A 12,014-nucleotide genomic window follows, 5' to 3' on the forward strand; every position below is an offset into this window, starting at 1 on the left:
ATAATAAAGATCTTGAAAATGAGTATTTAAATGAGTCAAAGAACAGTACCAGCTTCCCTAACATGAAACCTCAGTAACCAGAGTAAAACTTCCAAAACAAAAGGAGTTAATAAATAAATAATCAGGGAGGCACAGAAAAAGAAAAGAAAAATCCACAGCATAATTCTCAAAGCAAGCAAGAATACCTCTATAAACAGCTTTCCCTGTTCTTCTCTCCTTCAAATCTTGTTTGCATTTTGGGGGCCTAGTTGCCAGGGTAATAGCAATTTCCTACCAATTTAAGAATTGCTAAGCAACCTGCAGCAGCTAACAGCAACAGCATGTGTGTGCAGCTGGGCTATTTTGAGAAGACAGGATTTTTTTATTATTATTTTAAACCTAAGAGCAGCCTTCTGTTAAATGACTATGCCAGCTGGATCATCCAACCAAGAGAAGAGATAGTCTTGGGGCAAAGTGGCTTTAAGTGGATGAATCTTTGAAATTAATGAACAAATGGGAAGAAAATGCCATGTCGTGCCCAAAGGCAACACTACCCCCAGGTCATCACAAAAGAACAACCCAGAAGAAGTGAAGTTTGCAGCAGATGGAAGTAGTAGCATCACAGTAGCTTCAAAGGCTGTAATGATCAGAGTGAAATCACACACACACATTCCTTTTATCTTTAGATACCAAAGTCACCAGTAGGAGCACCTTCAAGTCTATATCAAAGAAAATGGTTTCCTGTCAGTCAGCTGAAGCTAGGCAGGCAAACACTGGCAGAATTACTCCTCCAATTATTTGAGAGTTAAAACTGATGACACTGTCCATAAAGTACATACAATACAGTATGCAACAGCAAAAGCATCAAAGATTTTACTTGGAAAGTGTATCAGCTTGTTTTTGAGGAACTATCTTAGATAAGGAGCCAAATTACTTGGACCATTATTGAGAGATCTTCTCAGATAAGATTTTATTTTAATACACAAACTCACACATGTATTTGTCTTCTGGAAAATGAACCAGTTAGCAACTTCCTTCACTATCACAGTAATTGGAGGTGGCAGAGGGGAAAAGGAGATAACAGTCAAAAAAGTAACAAAACTCACTCTGGATTAGAACCAGTGATTTGAAGATGTTTGTGTGTCTTACAGTGATCGTAAGACACTATCCTCCAAGGCCTCTATTAAAAAACCAAGGTTGCAACACATGTGAACAGAGATGCCAGTAAGTACACAGACAACTTCCTATGACAGTCAAAGAATCTGAATCTGTATGTATGCTGTGCCAGTAACCTTACAGTAAGAGAGGCCATCTTTGAATCATCACCAGAAGTCTCTCCACTACTGCCTCCAGTGAATCTGCCAGTAAAAGATGCAAAAAGACATGCTGGGGCCAGCAAGAAAATAGCAAGAAATCTTATCAGACAAACGGCATAAACAGCTGTCTAGAGATGTTGGGGCTTAAGGGGCAAAAAGATGCAAAGAACATGTCTAATGTAAAGAAATCAACAGCATCATGCTGTTGGTAAGTCACTGCAGACAAATGCAGCCTTCCACATGGTTTTAAAGACTGCTCACCAAGAACCATATTTCTCTTTCAGTAAGCTATTTCCGTCATAAGATAATAGCATTCATTTTATTCCATTCAGCTACAGTAAAAAGTCTTCAAGAGGTCTCAAAAATCATTATTAAATATCCATTTCTTAAGACCACAAATAGCAGGCTGAGAAATGTAGTTTGGCATTCCAAATGTTTTCTAAAAAGTACTTTTCATGATTCAATATATATTTGGAGGAACTTTTTGGCTTTCAAGCTCATGGAACTTTGGGTACACTTAAGAACAGATAATACCAAAACTAGTTTTAAGAATCACAATGAGATTTATTATAAACAATCCTTGATCAAAAAGAATGGACTCCATCCATTTCTTAAGCTCTTATTTAAGTCCAAGTGTGAATGAGTAAGACTTTCTTCTAATTTCAGTGAAGAATATGTTGAGCCTTAAACTGGTGAAGCAGTTTATAGGCACCTAATTCTATGACACCTCACAGCCTAGTTTGTGAGACTAGTTTGTGAGACTAAAGATAACAGCTACTGAATAAATAACAGTTTCCACTGAAGTTCCACAGTAACCACAACCTGAAACACAACTACAAAGAACAAAAAAGAGGCCATGTTTAGTTCATATGTCAATGGATAGACTGGTATACATTAGGCCTCAGTCATGATATAGATCATCTTCATAGCTAAAAGTGGAATCCAGCCTTCTATGGATTCCTGCTGTTTCCCTTTTGTCTAATCTAATGATTGTGCACCCACAGAGTGAGTCAGGTCAGCTGAACCAGCAGAAGATTAAAAACCTGCAAAAAGATTAGAAACCATTTTCTACCGGGTCAGTCAGCTAGATGGACTTGCCCTGCAGCTGCACAATCTCTAGCTCTGAGGCCAAGGGGGAAGCAGGAGCACAGAGCTATGTGGAGGTGAGACCGGCCTTTGCAACAGCAGCTCACTGAAAGATCAACTTAATTATAATGTCAAAGAGCACACTTAAGCATCCAGCAGCAGTGCCAACTTAAGCAGTCTGCTACACATTCCCATTCTCATACCTTCCTCATCGTGAAACTAGCATAAATCTTATGGACACCCCATGTGCTGGACCAGATGAAAATAATCTAGTAAAAAAACCCACTTCATTCCAGGAGGATCTGTTCCCCAGGGTGGCTCACCATAGCCACACAAAGAGCTATGCTAGTAAAACAGAGGGAGCAGCAAAGGGGAACAAGCTGTTTAAGACAGCACCACTGCCAAAGAAACACACAAACTATGGTATGTTCAGAATGGGAACGCTCTATGCCTGTTTTTCACCACCTGCTTTCCTTGCAATTGCTGACTGGTGCATTTTTTTACACTTCTTTCAAGAAGGAGGCAAGGCATCCCCCCCTGCCCCGCAAAGGGGGAAGCAGGGGAATCAATGGATTCAGCCAGCAGCAAAGGCAACATGTACCAGCAATCAACAGAAGTAGGGAAGCTCCAACAAACTCGAAAAGGGAATGCTGAAGATCTGCAGCCAGCTGTGAGCTCTGACTTGGGAATTCATGTCAGGAAAACTGAGTGGCTCAGAAGTACTAAGCAAGCTCATGTTGAGTGTGGATTTAGGGCAGACTGGCAAGGGAGAGGCACTACACAAGAGGAGACTGGAAGTAATGCTTCTTTCCCCAATAGCCCAGTGGTTTTAAACCCAGAAGATTTGAACTCTGGGACAAGAACTGGAGCATCCGGGGCATAATAGAGTGGTGACTTGGGCAAGGAAGAATGGATTTACTGTGGATCCTCATCCATCATGGCCCCTGAGGCAAAGAAATGCTAACCACCAACTCCAGAACTACAGTACAAACTTTTTGGGAATTTCCACAGTATGTATATACACACCCCTTTCATTTCTATTTCTCTTTTTTTCCTGTCTCAGCAGCTTAAGTTGATCTAAGTCCAGCTGCTGTGGTCTTGTTCCTGCCATGCATTTCAATCCCTTTCCTTGTGCTGGCATTGGCATTCATAGAACTGCAAGGTGAGATAGCTCAGGGAACTAATCTAGCTAAAAAATAAAATAAAGGAGAAAAATAAAGGAGAAAAAAATAAAACAGGAAAAGTAATTAGATTTCAGCCAGTTCAGCTCCTTGAATGGTTTCACTGCACAAGCCTTCATGTCAGCACAAGGAAGCAGACAAAACTGCAGAATTTAAGATTATCTTAAGGAATTTATGGTAAAGTTTTTGACAACTTATCTGTGCGTCTAAGGGGATAGTTTTACATTTTACTTAATTCAGTGTGGTCATGGGCTGTGATTGAGAGGGTAGTTCTATACCCTCACCTCAATCTGAAATTCTCACTTTCTCTGTTTCAAAGCTAGTCACTCTTCAGCCACAGAGCAAGTCAATTCAGCTTGCTGGTATGATGGAAAGCTACTCCAAGAAAAATAATTGCTTTCCATCATATTAACAATCTGAACCCTACAAACACAACATCATTAGACCTGATACAAAAAACAAACAAACAAACAAAACAGAAGGAGTAGGGCCAACTGAAAAGTGACAGCTTTCAGTTACCCCATGTAGGTATAGTGTGAAACTAAATCCTGAAACAAAGACTGCACGAAATTTTCTGACCCCAGTCACATTCCTTAGTCATGACAGTATAAGATTATGTCTACAGAAATTAGACCAATCTGAACTGACTTTCCCTCTCCTTCCCATCAATGAATACTAGATGTGGAATACAAATTTCTTTAAATTCACTGGCATCTCCTAATGTAGCTACCTGACATGACATTCATTTAAGTGCAAAGTCCATCAACTGAGACCGAGTTACCAAATCTTCTGTTCCCTTTCTCCACTATAAGATGAGAGCTGACTTTGCACCTCTGGATTTCCCCACCACTGAAAAATAGATAAGAAGTGTCTTCAGTGATTCCTAGAGGTGCAGGTATCAATATTACTGTCCTGTCTAAGCTAACCAGTTCATTGAAAAGAAGTATTAAGTACTCAAGAGGTGCTCCCTGATATGCAAGTCTAATGTATGTGGGCAAAGAATGTGGGGGGGGGAGAATCAGTACTGCTGCTGCTGTTCTTTGCCAATTCAAAGGATTTAACCTCCACTATGGAAAAAACAGACCAACATTTACTTTCTTTGAAGCAACAATACTAAGAGCCAGGGTATGGAGGACATCTAAAATAAGACTTCTGTTCAGACTTCTGTTCTGTACACTAAAGTATTCTCTATTCTTTACTATAAGAGTCAGCCTGGGTAATGTCTGAATGTATCATCCACTCTTTTGGGCACTACTGTATCATGGTACCCTCAGTTACAGTTTGGTAGACATGACGATTATACTGTATAGATACAATTTTCTATCTTTATATACTTGAATAAATCAGTCTTGCTAGCCAAGTATCACTACAAAAAGACTACAAAAAGTGCTAGCAAAATACTGAAAAAGTTTGCCAAACAGCACAAGCTAACTTGTGACAAGTTTGTGACTAATTGCTAGGCAGCAGCAAAAGGAGAACAAGAGTGTATTTATACTCTAAAGTAGTATAGATGGGTCCACTGGGCTTGTCATTGCCGGACGGCTGTCACACCTGATGCTAGTACAAATTCAAGATATTCCATCTTCAACAGACTACTGACTCTCATGTTTAGTGGTCACAAGACTACAGTAATTTTCAGTTCAGTACATAAAAACAGAAGGTACAGATTAAAGGTAGCAAAGAGAACACAATACATACCTTACTCAGAGTTCCCACGGACAAACCCAGCTCACTTCCATGCCAGCAGCTCTCTCCCCAATCACTGAAAGGGAAAACAGGACACGAATACTCAGTGATCTTCAAATAATACAGTCCATTAAGAGTAAGGAGCAGTCCTTCATCTAGTGGGTTTTTTTTTTTACATTATCTTTAATTAATTTGGCATACAGAACAGAAGTTGGACTGAAATACAATCAAAAACTGCCACACTGGTATACACATACTCATGCTACTTTCAGGGTGGAAATTTTACTTTAGGACTGTTGGTTTGTTAATTCTGAAGAATGCATTGTTTGAGATTTACTAAGTCTGAACATTCACCAAATGATAGGCTCAACCTTCCCGTCCTTGTCCTGAAACCATTCTTAAACGTGGGATGGTAAAAGTTGGAGACTGTTATGACTAGTTTATTACACCATGTTATCCATCCAAACAAAAACAGGGAAAGGTAACAAAGTACATTGCAGAGATTTGCCAAGACTGCAGTGGGTATTCCATTTCTGTGGAAGAGGAGGGAACACCTTCCTTAAAAGCACATTAAAGCACATTAAAGTAACACAACCACTTTTATTTGGCGATACAGGTTTAACATACATGTAGGGGCAGTAGCTAACTAGAAAATAGTTACTTCAGAGCCTCTGGAAAACCATTGTCTTAAACAGCAATAAAAAAGGTTTCAAGTTGATTTGCAGTTGCTGTACTTTCAAGTAATTCCTTAGCCCCATTAAAAAATAATAATATGAGTTATCATATGAAGGCTTTGCCACAAAGTTTTTATTCCATTTTCTCCTCTGAGCTTTTCAGACTTCAGGGCTTCCTAGACACCAGTACCACTCTACAGAAGCACAGGACCACAGTTGAGATGATAAAATATTCTGTCAGTGAGAGAAAACAAAAGAGACCAGGCACCTCCCCAATTACAAACTTCAGGCTGAATGGACAAAGGACACTTCAGCATTAACGCAGCAAGTCAATATTTAGAATTACTTACAACCACTTAAATAAGTAATTGATTTAAAGTGGGAACCCACAGCAAGAGACAATTTTTTTTTTTTTAAGAGGCCAAACTGATCCAATTGTAATCAAGATATGATAATGATGAAAGGATACAAAAACAAATATATAATTACATAGTGCCTTTTACAGAACTATGGATCTTAGATTTCCTAAAAAATGCAAGGACTAAAAGGCCTTGGTTCTGAAGCCTCAAGAAGCCAAGGAAAATCTTTCACAAAAACAGTAAACAATTGACCACTGTAGGAGTTTGATATTACAATCCAACAAACAAAATTCCTTACTACATAATAATTTGATAAAATAGTTTTGCTGGAGTGTTCTTCTGACAACATTAAGCTCATAACATCAAAATTTAGTTACAGAATGTCTGCTTTTTTTTTTTTTTAATTACAAATTATAAGTGAATGAAAGTTATCAGCATATTAAATCTTTACTCCAGAAAAAATTTTTGGTGTTGTTTGGTTTGGGTGGGTTTTTACTGATACACAGATCACTCCTGAAACTGCTTTTCACACATGAAAGTTTAGAGAAGCTAATGCCAAATTTTATTTCTGCTCGCCAATCCCTAATTTCCAGTAATCTTGGTTCATTGCATATTCCCTTCTGATTTAAGGTTGCAACAGCACTGATAAAGCTGGATAATCATCACGCTCCTGCATTTCATTTCCAGCACTTAAGATCCATGTTCTCCGGAATCTCATTTGAGTCAAGATGGCTCTAACACTGAGCCTTTTCTTGATTTGCCTGTTCCACCACCTGGCACAGGCCATCTGCTACTCTTCTAGAGAAGTTAGACCCCACAACTGGTCAAAAGTCTTCATATGTCTCAAGATCTTCAGCATTTTTTCCCTGAAATCTTGAGACTGCTGAATATTCCAGGTCTGAAGATCATACCAGGCTATTCCTAATCAGCTGGGAGGGTGAGCCAGGGGAAGAACTATTCTGTACATCCCCCGTTCTACATCCTTTCCAAGGTATCCATTATTAGCAACTGGCCAATGCAAGAAACCAGGCTGGAAGGACATTTGACCTGGTCCAATATGGGAGACCTCAAGTCTTACCTCTTAAAGTATGCATGAGGATAAAAAAAATACATATACATTCAGCGGTTTTTGGAACCTTTACAAAAACTTAGCACTATTTTTCAGAAAAGAAAGTACATATGTGTTTGTGTGTATATACATACATAGATGTATATAAAAAAGTATATATGCCTCTCTATATACATATACACGCACACACAAACTCAGAAAATAGGAAAAATTATTTCAATAACTTCCTTGCCTCGGTTAACTTCCCTGCCTTGGTTTATTTATCCCTCCTGAGTTTCCAGCACTTCTCAGGTGTACAGATCCTTGCTCTCCCACACATAACATCAGCATACATTTATCTTTCTTTTTCTACCAGGAACTAAAATTTTCTTCCAGATTCTCTAAAAGAGCCAATAAAAGGCCAACGTTAAAACTTTCAGTCCTGTTGGTCAAGGAAGTTCCTGCTCAGCCTTCACAGGTGGTTAAAGTATTGTACTGTGTGATTTACTGTTTTAGTCATCTGAACCTCAAGTAGGAGATAAACTGGCTTGCCATAAGCAGTCACCAACTTTTTGTCTAATAGGTGTGCCATACAAATAAGAGATGCTTCAGGTATAATGTACTTCTGTCATTACCCTTATTTAATCATCCCATGGAATTTCAATCCAGCTTGAAGAAAGAACAACAGAAAACACAGACACATGCCACCTTCAAAATTCAACTCCCAATATCAAGTCAAACTTTACAAAAATTTGCCAAAACATCCTTACAGTTCTAGTGAAAGATGATCTCTTTATTGCTCCTTCTGTACTGCAGCCAGTGAGCAAAGATTAATCTGATAACTGAAGTATTTTCTGGCAAAGTTCCACAGTTAAACTGCTTTTATTACTCTTTGCTTATAGCACAATCAAAACATTCCTTCACTCCTTTTTTCTCTGACTATACAGTCACAGCAGGCAGAATTCTACTGTCCTAGATTTTCTGAGGGAAAAAAAAAATAGTGTAATCTCTAAGAAATGCAGAAGTCTCATCTTGCTGATAAACTTCTCCATCCAATGGAAATGTTTATATGTCACTGTTTACATGTTCGAGCCAAATGGCTGCTATTCCAGTGATTACAATGGATTATTGCCTTCACTGGTGACTTGGGAGTTTGAAAGCATCTGAGCAACACAGAAATTTACTAACATGATTCACAAGTCTGACCTGAACATGGTAATGCAGATTTCATATCCTATCTTTCTAACAATCATACTACCTCTCAAATGCAGGCTTTTAAAAGATTTAGATTCAACGTGATCTGTTCCTGTAAAGCATGCAAGATAGGAGGTATGAGAGAGAATTTAGAGACATTGTTAAATTAGGCCTAACATTAACTCAGCCCTACCAATCACTTAGAAAAGCCTTTCATGCAGGTTTGAAAACATCATAAACCAAGTCTATCTTGCACAATGCAGTAGAGATTAAAATACAGACTGTAATCACACTCTGTAGGGAAACTCCCTATTTTATTACAAAAACAAAGTGTGTGGGGGGGAAATTAAAACAAAAAAAAAAAAATCATTCAGGAAGAGTCCTTCAATGCTTCTCCAACACTTTCCTCCTGAAGGAGGAAAAGTTTCTCTGTAATTAACAGAAAGTGAATTCTGTCTCATCCTAACTGAGCTGTACCTTCACACATATAAACAGTTGCAGAAAGAATGAGTTCATCATAACACGGTTGACTGTGTGTAAGAGATGATCTCATTTGAGTAAGGATAAATAAGGTGACAACTGTATGGATCAATTGTGAAGACATATCCTACGTGTCTCTATTAAACCACAGAAAAGGTAGAGCTCAAGGAACCATAGTACACACACACCTCCTCCCTAGCATGGCTAGAACTAGTCGTAATTGCCATACATTACAGGAAGCATTAGTTTGAGGTTATAACAATGTTAGGTAGGCTCCTGTCCCCAAACAAAATTCATTTCACAAGATTAGACATATTACTTTAGTCTCCTGTTCCCCTAAACACGAAGGTACTATGAAGATGTGAAGTCAGCACATTTATTTGCCTCAGTGGAAGATGGGAAAACAGGTTATTTTCTGCACAGCTTTACACCAGAGGCGCCTGTATTGTGGTATATAAACACTTCAACATACACCCATGGCAAGCAGAGATGACAGCAGCAGCAGCTCCTGACCATGCTCAAGGGGAAAGTTTTTACTCAAGTGAATTAGAACTTCCACAGAAGCAGCCCCCTTTGATCAGCTGTTTACAAATAACTTGCTGGTGCATGCAGCTGTGGCTACAAGCTTCTTCCGCTGTGCTTCAACAAAACCCTGCTCTTCTGGATCAGCAGGGCCAAAACAAGCTGAAATAGGGAGCACAAGTTAATTAAGAAGGGTAAGTAGAAGCAGTCAAGATGCTAGTTTGTGGTAGAAGAGCAAAGAAGGATGGATGGATGGCATACAGTTAAGGTCAAAAACAGTCTTGAATTAAGAGCTCTCCTAAGCCTTTAGCTTTCAAGATTTAAAAAGAGCGTGTGTTAAATCTCACATTCTTAGTCGTTAAGAGATCTTATCAACATGGCTATGTGCCTAAATCAAATATTTCTTCACACGGGAATAGTTATGCTGCACACACACATGAAAATGTTGGGGGGGGGGGAGAAGGAGCACTGCACAAGCTTAATTCATTACTTCAGTTTCTGAAATATAAAACAATTAAATTTAAACAATTATAGTACCTTGCTCAGGGATAAATTCTCAAATTTATCTGCCTTGAAAGTAAGTGTCTCAAACCAGAAATAGAGAAGAATCAAAGAAAATGAGCTACTGTTACTGTCATCATTTTTTAATGTCCAAAAACATAGTATCCAATTTATAGAAGGTCCCTGTATAAGCTGCGTGCATCATTTGCCCTCCACAAGGACAACCTGCATTTAAAAATCTCAACACATTGACTGACCACTATGACATACCTAAGCCTGGTAATGTAAACTGTCTTCACTCCAATGCCATTCATTTCCCTTGAAGAAGCCACTTAACAGTGCTTGCACTCCATAAATCACTCAAAGGAGGAAAGGTAAAATATACACATTAACCACACACATCTCCCTAAAGCACAGAACAGAATATTTGACAAAGAAATTAGAGTTTCTGAATTGACACAAACTCATCTATTTCATCTGCTATTTGAAACATGTTCATAAAAGATGACTTATAGGACCAGTTTTAGGCTATGGCTCCAAAAATGTTACTTTTAGCTGTAGAACTTACTAATCAGCTTCTGCTCTCTGTCCCTTCCACTCTAGCTAAGCATTCCTTCTACCCTCCTCCACCTTTTTATTTCGGGGGGTGAGGAGGAGAGGAACAGAACATACATAGATTAAAAGTCAGTTCTCTTATCTGATTCACCATGAAGACATATTATCACTACTGAGGTGATAGCACATGGTGAAAAAAAAAAAAAGGCAGATGGGAATATAAGCTGTTTAAGACAGCCCCACCACTAAAAGAAACGTCTGTGTAACCACATCCTCTGTTTTCAGTCTCAGTTCAGCAGTGTGTCCAGCAGGAAATAATTAGATTTGTCTTTCCCAGAGTAGGTGTTTGATGGTTTCAAACTGCTGAACAGTTGCTTTTTCTGCTTCCTCTTCAACAGTTTCTCAGGAAAAGACGATGATCCTCAGGCCATCTTTGATAAAATTCTTTAAAGGAAGAGTATTGTGCAACTATAATAAGATTTACTAATTATTACATCTTCTTACACAGAGGAAATTAACTGTACTCTTCAAAAGGGATCTTAAGTGTAATACTGAGCTGTCAGAATGAAAAAGATAATGAGACAGCCAGATTGCATCATCTGGAATACAGGAAGTACAGCTGAGTACACAAAATAAAGACAGAAGACTCTTGGAATTACTATAAATTCTGCTTCTTAGGTAAAAAGTATATATGGAGACACATCACATATACTAAGACGACTTATCCATTCCAATTGAGCAAACAATTTCTCTTGATAAGGTTTTAAGGTTTTGACATATGTCCTAAGAATTTATCTGCTTTCTGCTCTACCATCCAAACCTTTTAAGTTTGTTCTGATCCTCCTACTCCTTCCCCCTCTCCTCCCCCAAATACCACACAATAATGTAATCATGGCTCAACAGTGAAGGAAATCTAGTAGGGGTTTTTTTGTTTGTTTGTTTGTTTGTTTGGGTTTTTTTAAGTTTAGGTGTGTTCCGATTGCCTGAACGTATATTTCCCCTGGAGATTCAAGGATAAATGAGTTTGTGCAAAATGCCTCTGCTTACCATGCCAGCAGAAGCAAGTTATAAAAACAGTCACAAGCAAGCACTCCTCTCCAAGACTTTCCTATTATTTCATATTCAAAGGCAGGAAAATTTAACATTCTTTGAAACAGTACTTTTGGACAACTGCCATATTCACCTAGCCCCACGTCAAAACGTCTTCTATACTCCCTTTCTTTGCATTGTATTTAACAATCTGCTTGTTGCCCTAAGACTCTTCGTTTTATTTTCAGAAGTGTTTCTTATTTCCCGCATGATGATAAGTGGCTGGTCTTAGCTAAATAGAAATGAAAGCTATTTCTGTAACTGCTGGAACCAGCAGACACAGTGCTACTTACATTTTACACATAAAAATATGATGCCCAATACGCAATAACTGACAATATTTC

At 38.5% G+C, this 12,014-nt stretch overlaps 1 protein-coding gene across 2 annotated transcripts in view; it reads right to left on the minus strand.

Moving 5' to 3' along the window:
* Window positions 1-12,014, minus strand: part of MRTFA (myocardin related transcription factor A) — a 97,711-nt gene that overhangs the window by 84,236 nt on the left and 1,461 nt on the right. For both annotated transcript variants that reach the window (XM_067310334.1, XM_067310333.1), the window contains exons 3-4: window positions 10,297-10,385; window positions 5,261-5,324 (exon numbers count right to left, since the gene is read on the minus strand). In XM_067310334.1, the coding sequence (XP_067166435.1) occupies window positions 5,261-5,324; window positions 10,297-10,340 (108 nt within the window). In that variant the 5' untranslated portion in view covers window positions 10,341-10,385. The remainder of the gene's footprint in view (window positions 1-5,260; window positions 5,325-10,296; window positions 10,386-12,014) is intronic.

The sequence above is a fragment of the Apteryx mantelli genome, chromosome 1, assembly GCF_036417845.1.
Source record: "Apteryx mantelli isolate bAptMan1 chromosome 1, bAptMan1.hap1, whole genome shotgun sequence".
Taxonomy (NCBI): Eukaryota; Metazoa; Chordata; class Aves; order Apterygiformes; family Apterygidae; genus Apteryx; species Apteryx mantelli.